Here is a 17,232-nt window from a genome sequence, read left to right on the forward strand (position 1 = left end):
GCCAGGTCTTGGTCCCCAGTGGAGAGGAACTTCGAGTTCGTCTCTGTGTTTGAGTGGGTGAGCAAGCAGTCATGTGGCTTCACGCTGTTTATTTAGGAATGTGAATGCCGTGTGAGAGAACCCAGTCACTTATGTTCTTACCGGGTAACTGGAAGGGAGTCTGTTTTGCACACCTCCATCTTCCGTGGTGATACAAGGTATCACTTTTGATTTGATTTGATTTTGTATTTTATTTGATACAAGGTCACTGGTCCAGTGTGTGCCTTCTCTTCACATCTGTTAACACATGGAGACTTGTTCCTTCTTCAGCTCTGGTTTAGACCCAGGAAGGAAGAAATGGTTGGATTGAAACAAGAAGGATTTAAATTAGATGTAAGGGAAAGTTTGGAATTTCTGGAGTGTTATGATCAGGATGTGTATTTATCTTTTAAGGTCCTTTCTGTGAGGTCTGCTGTAGAGGAGGACCCTGGGCATGGCCTCTGCATACCCTCTCTAGAACCGAGCTTCCCAGCTCTTCTCAAGTTTACCAGGAAGTGAGCTGCAGTCAAGATTGGGGTTGCTTAGTGACTGGAGATTCTGGAAAGCCAACTCAGAAGTCTGAATCTTGTCACCACCTTTAAAAAATTGTTTTAATTAATTTATTTTTTGGTTGTGATAGATCTTTGTTGCTACAGGGCTTTCTCTAGTTGCAGTTAGTCGGGGCTACTCTTCTTGCAGTTGCTTCTCATTGCGTTGGTTTCTCTTGTTGCAAAGCACAGGCTCTGGGCACACGGGCTTCAGTAATTACAGCATGCAGGCTCACATAGTTGTGGCTTCTGGGCTCTAGAGCGTGGGCTTAGCTGCTCATGGGCATGTTGGATCTTCCCAGACCAGGGATCAAACCCATGTCCCCTGTGTTGGCAGGCAGATTCTTATCCATTGTACCACCAGGGATGTCCTTGTCATCACCTTTTGACCTACTGTGTGACCTGCTTGTTAGGTGACTTCCGTTTGCCCCCAGTGTAGCCGTCATGAAAGTGGGATTAAGTAACAGTGCTGGGCAGATTAGAGGGTCTCTCAGCTTTCTTTGACCAATGGTTTAAAAAAAGGCACAGTCCCCATAGAGCGGATCACTTGTGATGTGGGCCATTGGTGCACTTCTTTAGCCAGCAGGAGACCCTAAAAATAAACCTTCACTTGAAAATATTAAATATTCATTTACAAACATCCCCCAGCAGGTACACCTCTTGCTAACAGCGTGAGAGTTACTTATTACTTGGTGGGATGGGAGAAGTGGCATTTTCCCATGGTCTTGGTAACTCCGGGGCACTGAGTACTCGTCATATAGACATTAAATCCCTTGAGTGATCAGGAGAGCTTAGGGCAAGGACCAAATCTTCTGACTCTGCAAGATTTCCTAAAGGGATAGGCCTTTTCCTACCTCTTACCCAGGTGTTTTTTTTTTTTCCTACTTTGGGAAACTGCATCTGGCTTGAAATAAGCAGTACTAAACATTATTTTCCTTGTGTTTGTTTTGGTTTTTTGTTGTTGTCATCATCATTATTACTTAGGAAGAAAGATTCACTATATTAAAATGTAAGCCTCTGGATGGCAGAGATTATGTCAAACAAATCAGATGATGAGCACTTGATGATGAGCAGTTGTGTGGATGCCAGAGTCTTTGCTGCTGGCTAGAAACTCTTCTTCTTGGCTATTCCGAGACTTGTTGTCATTGCCTTTTACTGCTGGAAGAGATGATTTAGGGTTTCTCATGACAGAACTTGAGGAAGAGAATACTTCTGATCTCTTGCTCAGTTGTCCAGAAGTCTGGACATTGGTCTCCTAAATGAGCCATCAAGAAGAAAGCATAGGATAAATGGGGTATTGGCTAGATGTTTTTGTGTTTACTTATCCTTAGTGCTGTTCTTTGGTGGGTATTTGCAGAAAGCTGTTGAATTAAACTGGATTATCTAGGTTATGCCACGATGACAACCACCATCCCACTCCCCACCTGCAAACTCAGCACCTCAGCTCTCATTGTAAGTTAGTTTTTGACCATCCGTGTCCTCCCGAGATTCTGGAAAACTCTGTAGGGATCCATCCTCCATGTGGTTAGCTCTGTGATCCAGGCTGTAGAATCTCCTGGCATCTCCTCCACAAGCACTGCAGGGGAAGGGAGCATGCCACTTGAATGGTTCCCCTTGGAAGCTAATACACTGTCATTGCCCTTTCGGTGCATTGGCCAGAAGTAGTCACGTGGCCCTGCCTGGCTGCAGGAAAGCTGGGAGATGTAGGCCTATGATGGTAGGAAGAGAGGTATTATTGACACTAGTGATGCCCACCGCAGCTGTTTTTATGAGAGTGTGGGTGTGGGCGCATGCTTGCTCAAAACCTTACAATGTATTCTGACCGCCTGTAGAACAAGGGCCTTAATTTGCGATACCATGGAGGACCCTGTGTGACCTTGTGTGGATGCCAAGAGCTGCATTCAGCTTGCTGCCTGTTTTTATACAGATGGCAAGCTAAGAATGTTTTTGGTGTTCATAAAATTGTTTTTAAATGGTTGGAAAAAACCAAGAGAAGAGTCATATTTCATGACATGTAAAATTATGAAATTCAGATTTCAGTGTTCATGAATAAAGCTTTGTTTATGCATTGTCTGTGGCTGCTTTCATGCCTTAGCATCAGAGATAAGGCGTTGTAACAAAGATCTGTGACCCCCAAAACTGAAATAATTATCATCTGGCCCTTGACTCAAAGTTAGCCCCTAGTTTAGGCAAATAGAGATGCCACTCAAGTACAATGAAGTGATGTTTTTACTGGCTCCATCCTAGCTAGCCGTCTTGTTCCAAGCACCTTAATAGTAACAGTGATGATGGTAAAGATGTTAATAATAATAGCTAGTACTTATATAATAATTCTTCCCAAGTGGCACTAGTCGTAAAGAACCTACTGTCAATGCAGGAGATGTAAGAGTTGCAGGTTCGATCCCTGGGTCAGGAAGATCCCCCGGAGGAGGGCACTGCAATTCACTCCAGTATTCTTGCCTGGAGAATCCAATGGACAGAGGAGCCTAAGTGTTTTCTGTATATTAACTCATGGCCATTATGTGGGCTTTGTACTATTATTATGTAGGTTTTACAAATTAGTAAGTGAGGCACAGAGAGGTAAAATGATTGTTCCAAGATCACACAGCCCAAAAGTGTTCAAGATGACAATCTGACTCCAGAGCCCAATTACAAAGCAGTTGGAAATCAGGTCTTTGTCCATAAAAAGAAAGAAGACTAATACCCATGAAAAGGTAGAGAAATATTCCAAGATAATTTATGAAGACATTTAATGATATGAATTATAAGCACTAATGATGTGCAGGAACAGATGGGGAAGAGTAGTAATGAGCAAAATCAATGGAGAAGGGCTGGATGGAGCAGGTGGGATGTGAGTTGATCTTTGAAGGATGGAGGCCACTGAGATCTCTAGAGGGTATAGCAGATCTCTCAGGCAAGGAAGAATCAAGAAGTGGGTCACAGAACCAGAATGAGGGCCTGATGGATGAAGAGATCAGAACAGAGCTGAATGTTCAGAGGCAAGTCGGGGCTCACCTGCCCACAGCCTCCAAAGAGAGGCTGAGGCTGCGGGCTTGCTGTCTTACTTTGTGAGAAGCCCTTAAGCTCAGGGTGACCCACGTGTGGGAATGCCATTTCCCAACTTGGAAGGCGAGCCGTTCTGGCTGAGAACTAGAATAAGTTTGGTAGCGTGTGTGAAGATTAGCATTAGAAATTATAATAACAGTACTTCTCTGAGGTTTTCATTAAACAATTCTCATAATAAGCTTCACGCAGCCCTATAGGAAAAGTGATACTCATCCCATTTTACAGGTAAGGAAACTGAATCTCAGAGAGGTTTAAATCACAGGCCTAAGACCATGTGGTAAGTGGCAGAACTGGAATAAAATGAAAGATGCTAGCTCTAAAGCCTGTGCCCTTAACCTCCATCCTCTGCTTCTTGACGATGGTATGAAAAGTGTTTATTTGGTAGAACTGCTTTATACTTTGCATTTCAGCAGAGGTTTGCAGAGCAGGTGGGACAGCCTTTCTTGGTGGTGGTGCTCCCTTCGTCCTTCAGTCATGCAGTAGAATAGTTTTTTCCAGTGCACTCACCCCCGCAGGCTGAGCTGTAATCCTGTCATCTGTTCTGGTGGCTGTCACTTCAGGGCTGGGTCAGGGCTTCCTTAAAAAATTTTTTTCTCTTAATTTATACAGTGTATCATGCATGTGAAAAAAAGTGTATTAACGTATCTGTATAACTTAAAGAAGAATACTTAAACATTGTCACCAGCCGGTTACCCATTAGAACATTGGGCTTCCCTGGTGGCTCAGACAGTAAAGAATCCACCTACACTGCAGGAGACGTGGGTTCCATCCCTGGGTCGGGAAGAGCCGCTGGAGAAGGGAATGCTACCCACTCCAGTATTCTTACCTGGAGAATTCCCTGGACAGAGCAGCCTGGCAGGCTACAGTCCGTGAGTTGCAAAGACAAAGAAGAGTACTTAAAACCTTGTCACCATCCAGTTAACCATGAGGACATTACGTAAACCTTTGAAAGCCATTCAGTTTTTGTTCCTTTTGTAAGATTTATGGAGATATTCGTAGGCGGAGAGGGCAAGCAAAATGCAAATCTTGGGAATGGAGCACTGACTGCTTTCCTGAACCTGGGTTTGGGACTTTCCTTCCTAGAGCAGCCAGGAGCTGCTTCTCACCTGGCACCTCTTTGCTCTAACACTGGCATAAGTGGCTGCTCCATTGGGCTTCCCTGGTGGCTCAGTTGGTAAAGAATCTGCTTGCAGTGCAGGAGATGCAGAAGACTCGGGTTCGATCCCTGGGTCAGGAAGATTCACAGAAGGAGGGCATGGCAACCCACTCAAATATTCTTGCCTGGAGAATCCCATGGACAGAGGATCCTGGCGAGTTACAGTCTATGGGGCTGCAAAGAGTTGGACAGCTAAGCATTTGGGTATAATGTGGACCCCAAGGACAGATACAGATGGTTCTGCTGTTTTCTAGTTGTATGATTCTAGGCAACTTCTTACTGTCCCCAAGCCTTGGCTTTCTCATTTACAAAATGGGACTTACCACAGCTGCCTTGGAGGTCTGTTGTAAAGACTGGGAGGATTACACAAGATCATTCCTGTTAATGCATTCTGAAGGAAACCTGGCACATTGTAACCACCTTATAAATGTTGCGCTGCTGTTAAAATCTCCTTTGTTCTGTGTTTGGCATCATTCAAAGAGTGCATGGTCATGGTCCTTGCTTTCCACACCTAAAGTCCAAGATTGTTTTCATGCCTTAGATGGACAGAGAGAACTCTGATCCTTATCTTCCCTGGGTACCCAGGAGCTACTGCTTAGGCCACTATCGGTCAGTTTTACCCCTCCTTTCAACTTAACAACTTCCTAAATCATATGTTTTAGTCTCATTGCTGGAGCTCTTCTGTCTCCTGTGCCAGGTGGATATGGTTACTTGGATACTTAACTGGGGGCTGGAACTTGTTCTGCCACTCACTGGATGTGTGGCCTGCAGCGAGACACCAGTGCCGTCATGCCTAAGATGGTAGGCAAGATGAGAGCAGCAGATTTTATCTCTTTTGAATCCCCATGACTACAGGCCAGGATCTTTAGAGTACAGGACCTTTTAATATTCTTCCCATGGGAGTTGTCTGGCGGTCCAGTGGTTAAGACTTTGTCTTCCGATGCAAGGAGCACGGCTTCAATTCCTGTTCAGGGAGGTAGGATCCCACACGCTTTGGGGCCAAAAAAAAACACAAAACATAGAAAACCAGAAGAATATGAAAACAAATTCAATAAAGACTTTAAAAATAGTCCACACCAAAAAAAAAAAAAAAAAAAAAATTCTTGCCAGGTTCCCACTGGATTCCTCCTATCGTCTCTTGAATTCATTTATTCATTTGTTGACTCAATGACCGTTTCACTGGGCTAGGTGGTAGGAGCACAAAGAGCAGTAAGAACGGGTCCTGGCCCTAGAGAGTGTGTGTGTGTGTGTGTGTGTGTGTGTGTGTATGTGTGTGTGTGTGTGTGTGTGTATGTATGATTTGCTCAGTCGTGTCTGACTCTCTGTGACCCCATGGACTGTAGCCCGCCACTCTCCTCTGTCCATGGAATTCTCCAGGCAAGACCACTGGAGCAGGTAGCCGTTCCCTTCTCCAGGGGATCTCCCTGACCCAGGGATCGAACCCAGGTCTCCCACACTGCAGGCAGATTCTTTACCATCTGAGCGACCAGGGGAGTGGGGCTCAAAGTAGAGGGGGAGCTGGCACTGGACTCCCTGCCCTGTAGGGTCTCGCCAACGCTGCATATTATAGGAAAATTCCACAGAGGGACTCAGACGCCTCTCCTGCTGTAGTGCAAATAGATTTATCTTCCAGTTAAGATCTTTTTTTGGACCTTTCTCCTGAGACTGGGAGCCTCATTGTTTCATAATAGCCTCTCTGCGGCGATCTCAACTTTTTATCCTAACTGAATGGCCATGGTTTATATCCGGTGGCATTATGACCTGATAGGCAAAACCTCTTTGTTTTTCCACAGCTTAACTTGACAAGCCTGGGGATAAAAATTCTGGGAACTCTGACCATTGGGCTTTAGAAGGTGATTTGCTTTGCTCATTGCACTTCATTTTCCTTAGTCATCTTTTTGTTCTAAAATGGGCCATTTTTATATATTTATTTTGCATCTGTTGACTCTGGCATGTTCAAATGATATTTTTTTAACCCTCTGATTTTATGAACCTAGGTTTCTACTTCAGGTTCTTGCCTTCTTTGATACAAACAAATGAAAAAATAGATTTGTGCCCTTGTGAGGCCCATTAGTAATAGGAGCTAACTACTGCCATTCAGCTTTTGAGTAGTCTTTGTATAAACCATTACATTTGTAACTGCAATGATTATACTCCCTTTTACAAAAGTCTGTATGTGGAGCAGTAAATACTCAGCTCTGTTAAATGCTTGGAATATTGTATGTGTAGCTATAGAATTGGTTTTGCTTGCTTGCTGCAATCTTAATGTCTTTCTCTGGCTAAATTCTCCTAAGTATATTTGTAGGCATAAGTTAGGACCACTTTTAAATTGGTCAGTAGTGCTAAATATGGGCTTCCCAGGTGGCTCAGTGGTAAAGAATCTGCCTGCCAATGCAGAAAACTCAAGAGACACAAGTTCAATCCCTGGGTCAGGAAAATCCCCTTGAGTAGGAAATGGCTACCCTCTCCAGTACTCTTGCCTGGAAAATTCCATGGACAAAGGAGCCTGGCAGGCTACCGTCCATGGGGTTGCAAAGAGTCAAACACAACTGAGCGTGTACACACCACCCACCAGTGCTAAATATAATTAATAATTTTCATTACCAGTCACAAAAGACCCTTAGCCACCATTGCTGGGAGAAGGACTGTCAACTCTGGATCTGCATCCCACTTTCTGTTCCCTCAGTTCTGGAAATGGGCTCCGCTCCACAAACTCACAACACGAAAAGCAAATTTATAACAATCTCCCTTCCAGCCTTCCCCTCACATCCTCTCTTAGTCATTCGCATTGGAAACTTGTGAGCTATTTTTTTACTTGTTCTTCCTCACTCCCCACACGGTTACTTCCGTCTTTGTAGTGTCTCTCTGATCATCCCCCAGTCTTTCCCGTGACTACTGCCACTGACTTAATTCAGAACCTTTGAATATCTTGCTTGGCCTGTTGCAGTAGCCATCTGGTTGATCATCTTCTTCTTCTTTTTTTTTTTTTTTTACAGTTTTATCGAGATGTAATTCACATACCATACAGTTTATTCATTTAAAATGTATCATTCAGTTTTTAGTATATTCACAGATGCATACAACCATCACAACAACCAATTTTAGAACATTTTCATCACATCAAAAAGAGACCCCATACCTTTTAGCTGGCATACCCCAGCCCTCCCAGCCCAGTCCTGGGCAACTACTGATCTACTTTCTGTCTCTATAGATTGCCCTGTTCTGGATTTTATGTAATATAGATATATGTATATATACATACAGGGCTTCCCCAGTGGCTCAGCTGTAAAGAACCCGCCTGTGATGCAGAAGGTGCGGGTTTGATTCCTGGCTTGGGAAGATCCCCTGGAGAAGGAAACGGCAACCCACTCCAGTATTCTTGCCTGGAAAATCCCATGGACAGGGGAACCTGATGAACTACAGTCCAGGGGTCACAAAAAAGTTGGACACAACTTCATGACTAAACAACAACATATATGCATACATACATGTATACACATATATGTATATACGTATTTTCCATTTGTGAAATATATGTATATATACTCACATGCATACACTTTGGTGACTGACTTCTTCCACTTAGTATTATATTTTTAAGGTTTATCCAAGTTGTAGCATGTATCAGTACTTCATTCCTTTCTTATGGCTGAATCATCTCATTTCTTTTGTAACTCTGGGATCCATTTTTCATTCAGCTGTCATGCAGGTCAGATTCCCAACTCTTCTGCAAAACCTGAATTTGGCTCCATGTTGCCCACAGAATGCAGTTGACACCCTGGTATGTCGCTCAGGGCCTTCTCAATCTGCCTCCATCCTGACTGCCCAGCCTTGTCATCCACTCCATCCTTCCAAGATATCTGCTGTCCCCACCAGCCTAACATAGCTACTCTCTAAGAGATCTCAAATACCTTTTCCTGGAACTACAGTCTTAATTGTACTGCTCCTTTGTTCCTGCTCCTTTCCTCCCTGCCCATGGAAATCCTACTTATCCTTCAAAATTCAGGTTTACTATCACCTCCTTGAAAAAAGCCTTTCCCAGATTGATCTTATCCTCAAATAGGAGTTAATTAGTCCTTTTCCATTCTCTGAGTACTTTGCTAGGATTCTTATAATCACATTGTGTTGGGTTAGACGTCTTTATAATATTGTCTTTGAAAGTAGAGAGTTATTCTAATTTTGGGGTTTTTTTTCCATTGTACTTTTTAATTTTAATTTTTATTTTACATTGGAGTATAGTTTATTTACAGTATTGTGTTAGTTTCAGGTGTACAGCAAATCGTGTTTATATACATATATCCATTCTTTTTCATATTCTTTTCCCATATAGGTTACTACAGGATACTGAGGAGAGTTCCTTGTGCTATGCAGTAGGTCCCTGTTGGTTGTCATTGTACTTTCTACAGGGCTTTACACATGGTGCTCAAAAAAATACTTGCTGGATAATTGATTGTATTCCTGTATTTACAGTTTGCTTTTCAAAGTTCTTTTATAGATGTCTTCTCTTTTGAAAATCAAAATTAAAGAAATTTAAAAAAAAAACATGAGTCCTTTTAACTTGTTAGATTATTTTTTGCAAAAAATATTGTGGATATTGTAGAAAAATTAAAAATATAAAATGAAAAATATCATTCATAGTACCACCTCTCAGAGATAATCACTGTTAACATTTTACTTTATATGCTTTGAGCTATTGTTCATAGAAAGATAAATAGATGAAATTTATAGCTCATTCTATACACTGTTCTTAAGTTCTTTAATTTCTGATCTCTCTGTAATCATGAACATTGATTTACCTAATTCCTTTTAAGGGTATTATTACAAATTTGCAAGTATTTGTCCATTCTTCTCTTACTTGACATTTAGCTTGTTTCTAATTCTTCAGGATTAAACATAATGTCATGTTAACATTCTTCAGATAAAAACTTAGAAGCCAGATTTCTAGGTCAACAACCTGTATCACACATGTGCCAAGTTGCCCTTGGAAAGGTTGTTCCAATATACAGCCCACGCCCCCAAGTTATGAGAGCTTTTGTTCCCCTTGTCCTTGCCTGCCTGGCGTTACCATTCTTTTTAGTCTTTGCCAATCTGATACTCCGCGAGTGGTATCTCAGGGTTGCATGAACTTGCATTTCTTTGATCACTGGTGATACGCTTTTAAAGTCCTTATTACCCACGTATATTTCTTCTATGAATTGCCTTTTTTTGTTCTTTGCCCACCTTCCTGTTGAGGTGTTTGTCTTTCTCCTTGCTCACAACTCTTTATCATAATAAGGCTATTAACCCTTTATCATACATGTTTTCAGTACTTTCCCTGGAATTTCTGCCTTTTCACATCAGGCTGATTTTCAGCATATTGAAGTTTGTTTGTTCAAATGTGATCAAGTCCTTCTTTCTTCCCCTGTTTGGTATTATTCATAGAAAGTCCCTACCAACCTTTAGAATATACATATGCATGTGTGCTTTCTTTAGGTTCTTCTGTGGTTTGTTTTTAAATTTAATACATTGGTCCATTTCATGTAACATTGTATCTGCTTCTGTAAAACTGATACTGTACTTCTGACTACATTTTTCAGTCATGGGATGAAAAGGGACTATCATAAGTCACATTCATTTTCCTAGCATCAGAGCACCAGCCCTGGCAGATGGGACCTCTTTGCCAGAGTATGACAGTCTCCTCCTTCCCATCCGTCACTCACATTTTCCATCATGCTTTCTGAAATCACCTGTTATTATGTGCCAGTTTCATGTTAATAATACCTATCTCGGTAGGCTGGTTTGAGGATTAAATAAATTTGCAAATTGAGATGTATGACAAGCTACAGCACACTGCTTGGCACATGAGCAGTTCGCATCGGATTTGCTGAGTGAATGAGTGAGTGATGATTTGAGCAGCGATGACAGGTTGCTGAGGATACCGTGAGGTAGAAGCAGCTCCTCCACTGAAGCGGGACCTTGGCCAAGCAACAGTGTAGGGAGAGCATTTGCCGTTGACAGTGTGCCCTGGGGAACGTGGAAGGAGGAGGACTCCTGTTAGGGGTTTTAAGAAGGTGACAGTCCGTGGGTTAGGGCAGAGTCCATAGGCTCTCATACACCACACTTAAGGTATATAAGCAAGTGGGAGGTGTACTGGAGAATTCCACGGAGTGTTGGAGAATTCCAAGGAATGCTGGAGAGTTTGAGGTTTAGGGGGGGTTTATCAAGAAAATCTAATTGGGGAAGATGCACTGGGAGCAGAGCTTTGAAGGAAGCTGGAAACATACAGATTGGATTTGTGGGATGAGGTCATTTGATGCAGAGAGATTGATGTAAGTAAGCAAGCAATATATTTTTTTGAAATAGTGATTTTTTTTTCCTTCTTTCCTTTCTACCTTTGCTTTGGATCTCACTGTTTGCCTATTCTCAGCTTTTCTTACCCTTCCTGCTTTTAGTGCCATTTAGAAATCTCATGTTAAAAGTTGTTAGTACAGTTGAGAAAGTTATTTTTGAAGCACTTGAGCTCTCGGGTAGAAAGACACCAGGGAGCAGGAAATAAATATGTCTCAGAGCAGCCTTTTGAGAAGATTCCAGCCATAACAGCCTCTCTCCAACTTCAGTCAAAGCAGAGGGGAAATTTGTGTTTTCTAAGATTTACCTAGCACACCCCAATTTAAATTGGGGCACACCCCAATTTAAATAAATCAGTGAAAGAGTGAAAATCTGCATGGGTTCCCTAAAATGCACAACTGTTCAGGAAGCTGACGAAGAACAGACTTGGAGGACCCAGCCAGCTGTGGCCTGGGGAACTGGGTGAGGGGCGGGTGTCTTGTGATGAGGGGTTCTGAGGAGGACACCCTGAAGGGTGGCCGTTCAGCCAGGCCCACCACATTTGCTGGAGGAGGATGAGACGCTGCCCTGTGACCTCCCAGTCTCAGGCATTAGAGGAAATGCAGAACAAGGAAAAGAAACCTCTGTAGTGCAGAGAGGTACTTGGCAAACTCTGGGCATAGATGCTGAGGAAACCAGCATATGGGAGTCATTGCAGTTGACTAAAAACTGTTCTTGAATATCAAGTAAATGGTTACAGTACTCTCAGTCCCAAGAGAAGAGCAAGAAATGGGTTTCTGCCTCCTTATCAGCATTCATCATTTCCTCTATTAATGCCATCCTTTATTTCCGGGGTCAGCCAGCTTCAGCCTGCTGCCTGTTCTGTATTATAAATAAAGTTTTATTGGGACGCAGCCATGTTCTTTCACATCCATGTTGTCTATGGCTGCTTTAACCTGCAGCAGCAGAGTTCAGTAGTATTGTCAGACTGTCTGGTCTTACTCTCTGGCTCTTTACAGAAAGAGTTCACTGACCCTGGCATTATATGATGAATAGATGACTAATTTTGAATCGTTTTCCAGTGCGAGTGATGATTTGCATCAACCCACACAGTTTCCTAAATGAGGCCCCCTTTCCTCATGGTATACATTTGCAAGATGACTTACTGGAACCAGTGGTGTGGTCTGGGGTTCAGGCCGCTTGAGGATACACTGAGTGGCTAGTACTCTGAAAATAAACATTATTAATTTCTAACATGTATTTACTGCTCAATACGGTGGCGCAGTTGTAAAGAATCCACCTGCCAGTACAGGTAGATGCAAGAGACATGGATTCAATCCCTGGAACGGGAATTTCCCTTGGAGTAGGAAATGGCAGCCCACTCCAGTATTCTTGCCTGGAAAATTCCATGGACAAGAGGAGCTTGGCAGGCTATAGTCCATGGGCTATAGAGTTGGACATGACAGCACCACAACTACCACCACCCCCATATGCCAGTATTGCAGAGGAATTGCAGCTCAGCGACTCTAGGAAGCCTGTGCTCCAGGTTACATTAAACGGCAGGATTTGAACTCATTCTGGAGGAGGAAGGCTTCCCCGGTGGCCTAGGGGGTAAAGAATCTGCCTGCAATGCAGGAGACAAAGGAGACGTGGGTTCAATCCCTGGGTCAGGAAGATCCCATGGAGAAGGAAATGGCAACCCGCCCCACTATCCTTGCCTGGAGAATCCCATGCACAGAGGAGCCTGGTGGGCTACAGTCCACGGAGTGGCAAAGAGTTGGACATAACTGAGCGACTAAGTGCATGGCAAGTGTAGGAGGAAACCCCAACCACTCCGCTGCATATCCTGCCAGCCTCCACTCCCCACCCCGCTTCTCTCTGATTTCTGGATCAATCATCTGTCAGCTTTTCCTCTCTTGGATGAAATATTCTTGGAGCATCCATTCCTCGTCCATTTTCTTTTTGGACCGCCCCCCCACACCCCCCTGCCAGGAGTTGTCCGTGACCTGGCTCCCCAAGTCCCCTTTCCTCGGGGCCAACTCTCCCTGGAGGATGAGTTTGAGAAACAAATGAGGTCTTGCGTTTCCTCTGCATCGGCACTTCCTGCTCCATCACTGAACCTCGCCTGGAGCCACAGCTGTCACGCAGGTGGTCTGCCTTCTCCCAAAGACAGCAGGTGCCCGGAGAACCAGCTGGAACGGGGTGCATGGCCCAGGGCCTCAGGGCACCAAAGTGGCAAAAACGGCAGCCGCCGGGCAGGCTGAGCTGGCATTTCTGACCTTTGTGGAGAGAGGGCGTCCTTAAAGGGACAGCGGGCTCTTTTCTTCCCTGGTGGCCGGCTGCCAGCTCAGATGCCAGGGATCTGAAGAAGCCATTGTTCTGGCGACAGGAGATGGGGGCCCAGGCCGCCCAGTCCTTTCTCCCTTTCCCGTCCCCCACCGCGTGTGCCCCTCTGATGTGCGGCTTGTTGAGGACCAAGGGACGGCGAGCTCCCTTCAGTGCCCTCACCTGCTCCACCGTCTGAATGCGGCCTGTCATCTGCTCCCCTTCCCTGGGGCCGACGTGGGCGCCACTGAGGGGCCCAGGGCACCGTGTCCTCGTCCCAGCTGAGCCGAGTGAGGTGGCGGGGCTAGTTCTGCCCACGGGCCTTTTGTGAGCCACCTGCATTGGCCTGGTCTTAAGCGCCTGTTAAAACTGCAGGTTCTTGGTTCCAATTCCAGAACTTCCGGGACCCCGGAATCTGAATATCCACGCGCACGCTGTTGTTTGAGAACCGCTAACTTCATTAGCAAGCTCCACACCTGCCTGGCCCTCAGGACCATGTGGGAACACACTGAATCAGAGTATCTGCATGAGGCCCACGGGCTGAAGCAAGGCTGCTTCTCTTTAATGGTTAAGGGTGGATATCCTGGAGGTGACCCACTGGCCTTGACTCTGGGGCCCACCAGCTATTATCTCTGTGATCTTGGGTAAGTTTCTCAACCTCCGTGTGCTTTGGTTTTCTCACCTGTGAAAATAGGGGCGGTTTCGAACCTATTGTACAGGGTGGCTAAAAGGATGAAAGGAATGATATTTGCAAAAATGGTGATGGTGGTTCAGTCACTAACTCCTGTCCAATTCGTTGCAACCCCACGGATTGTAGCTCTCCAGACTCCTCTGCTCATGGAATTTCCCAGGCAAGAATACTGGAGTGGGTTGCCATTCCCTTCTCCAGAGGATCTTCCTGACCCAGCGATTGAACCCGTTTCTTCTGCATTGTCCCCTGCATCGCAGGCGGATTCTTTACCACTGAGCCACCAGGAAGCCCATTTCTAAAGAGAGCACAGCAAAACTAGCACATCCGTATAGTAGACTTTTTTGTGAAATCTTTCCTTTTGGTAAACTGGTTATCCAAGTTTCATACAGGAGATTGTGATAGTCTTTTAGTGGTGGCGTGCCCTGGCTAAAGCTGGCCTAGGGGAGGGGAGCCGTATATGCTTTTGTAAATGACCAGCAATTCTCAGGTGCATCTGTGTGACTCGCTCTGAGAAGGTGGCCCTGCCAACTCCTCTCACTGTCCCTTGGCCAGTAGAGTGAAGAGAAAAATCCTGGCCTGATTTCTACCTCTGGGCGAAGTGATGCTGCTGAGTACTGGAACACTGGCACAGGAAGGCCAGAAGCCACATGTGTAAGGCTGACTGACCTCTTCAGAGGGAATTGAAGGAGGAGAAAACAAGCTGCAGGCCAGAAATAGCTAGACATAAATACAAGGTATGCTAATTACTACCCACACCCAGCACCAGGCCCTGAGTTAAATGGAACCCTCTGCAGAGCCTTCCTGACCTCAAGGAGGGAGCCAGACACACGCACACAAGCATCCGTGGGAGATCGGGGGTGTGTGTAATTGGGGTGTGTGGGTGGCCCCACCCTCAGGAGCAGAGCGCTAGGGAGCCAGAATGGACCGTTCAGCATGCATCCAAGATTTTATTATAACTTTCTGGTTTTGCTCAACCCTTACTTTTCTGAAAACGATTCTGTTGGACTTCATTTTTCCATGTTTAGTATCCAGCTCAAGGCTTCTTTTTCTTCCTGTGCTCTTTAATTTCTCTTTGCATTCATTACCCAGGAGTCACATTTATCTGACTGCTTATGGGCCTGGCATGCGGTTGAAGGAGGGTGGGAGAGAGACACCCAACCTGGCAGGATTGAGCGGTTGCTTTCTACCTTGCGCCACCCCCAGCCCACACCCGCACCGTCCCAGGGAGTTCTGGGAAATAACCAAGGCTGGACAAAAGGCCATTGGTCTAGTAGAGAATTCTAATGCTGTACACCCAGGCGGTGGTATTTTATAGATCCTAATACAAAGGTTTTTGGTGAGTCAAATGCTAGATTATTTAGAAGAAAACAAGCCAGTCTCCCGGGCACGTCTCATGGATGTTTTCCATCTTGATCACAAATGTCAGCATACAGGGAACCCAGCAGTGGGCAGAGCTTTCCTATTGCCCACTCACTCCCACTTGAGCATATTTCTCAAGGTTTCCAGGAAGCTTCACAGGCGCATTTCTGTTCTTGGTGGGGATTCTGGTACCTCCAGTGACTCTGAGACCCGCAGTGATGGGCAGGAGGTGGGGCTCGGGGGATTGTGGGAGACATATTATCAACCTCTCCTGAGAGAAGGATTTGGCCACCTGCCCCATTAGTTAACAAGATTGACTCATTTTGGAGGCTTATGGAAATGATCCTTTGGTTTCTTTTTCTTCTCTTCCGGGGAAGCTGCAGAGGAAATCAGTGCTTTGGGTGAAAAATCGGGCTGAGTGAGATCAAAAGACCTTCTGCTTTGGAGATTCTTGGAGTCTGTGGTTATGTCTCTGGCCCCTATAAGAGAGAGGAGACCCTCCCTCTCAATCTGGAGAAGTATCTATAGAATAAGAGCAGATGGAGATTCCCTACTGGTCTCCAGGATGAAATCAGAAGGCCCCGTGCTCATCCCTACCCTGTAGGCTCACTGGGTGTCATCTGTGACGGGACATTGCTCAGCCTCAGATGATGTCTCAGAGTTGGGAGTTTTCATAAGATCGTCTGGACCAACCTGGAGGTCAGGATGTGAAATGAACCTCTTGCCTGGAAGCATACCCTCTACTCTACGAAAGCTCCCTATTCCTTCAAACCCAGTTATGCAATCTGATAACTTCTCTCTAGAAACACAAAACATGGGACTCTTCTCTCCTTTGGATTTTTCTCTCTCTTCCTTTTGTCAAATATTTCCTGTCCTGCTTGCTTTAAGGCATGTCTCCTTTAGTCTAAACATTCCTGGTTACTCTACACTTTGTCATAGGGGTGGCTGTTCAGACCCACACTGTCTTATTTATCTTATCTGAACAATGGACCTTGTAAAGAGGGGTCCTCTTTCTAGGTATTATTTGCAGGGGTTATTACCTCCCTTCACTTGCTTCTGTGGATGAAGCCCAGGTGTATTGTAGTTACTCTTACGTGCATACTGTCCATGCTAAGTCGCTTCAGTCTGGTCCAACTCTTTGTGACCCCATGGGCTGTAGCCGCCGGGCTCCTCTGTCCATGGGGTGCTCCAGGCAAGAATACTGGAGTAGGCTGCTGTACCCTCCTCTAAGGGATCTTCCTGACCCAGGGACCGAACCCGTGTCTCCAGAGTTCCTCTCACAGCCACTTTGTATTGGGTTGGCCAAAAATGTTCGTTCAGGTTTTCCTGTAACATCCGAATGAACATTTTGGCCAACCCAGTTGTTTTGGTCCATGCTGAGCATTGTGATCTCCGCCCACTCTACTTGTATATTCTTCGGCCTTTTGTAGAAAAAGGCTCTTACCATATGTCAGGGCTTATTCTGCAGTACGCCTGACATCAAGGACTCTCCAGCACCTGGGGTGCATGGCTGAATGAATAACAGCGTGTGGATCGTGAGAAAGGAAGCTAGTGCTGGTTGGATTTGATTTTGATTGGATCACGTGGTAACGCCAGGAGGTCACAGCATATGCCCGTGTGGTGAGTCAGCATCCCCAGCTTGCCCCATGGCTGCTCACTTTCTTAGTTCGGTCCCTACCTGTTCCTTTCCAGCTCTCATCAGGTCAAGGCCAGGTCCGAACTCTTTAATAAGGCTTGGCTCCCAGCTGCCGGGCACAGCCGCC

The 17,232-nt window shown here is 45.2% G+C and overlaps 1 protein-coding gene across 9 annotated transcripts in view; it reads left to right on the forward strand.

Moving 5' to 3' along the window:
* GRAMD1B (GRAM domain containing 1B) overlaps positions 1–17,232 on the forward strand; it is a 213,020-nt gene that overhangs the window by 115,599 nt on the left and 80,189 nt on the right. The window contains exon 3 of one of the 9 annotated variants that reach the window (XM_070803571.1): positions 9,119–13,914. The exons of 7 other annotated variants lie outside the window; for them this stretch is intronic. In XM_070803571.1, coding sequence (XP_070659672.1) covers positions 9,119–9,299 — 181 coding nt within the window. In that variant the 3' untranslated portion in view covers positions 9,300–13,914. Of the gene's footprint in view, positions 1–9,118; positions 14,064–17,232 lie in introns of those variants that run through there. One more of the 9 variants, XM_070803566.1, reaches the window with a different exon arrangement.

Source organism: Bos indicus, chromosome 15, assembly GCF_029378745.1.
Source record: "Bos indicus isolate NIAB-ARS_2022 breed Sahiwal x Tharparkar chromosome 15, NIAB-ARS_B.indTharparkar_mat_pri_1.0, whole genome shotgun sequence".
Classification (NCBI taxonomy): Eukaryota; Metazoa; Chordata; class Mammalia; order Artiodactyla; family Bovidae; genus Bos; species Bos indicus.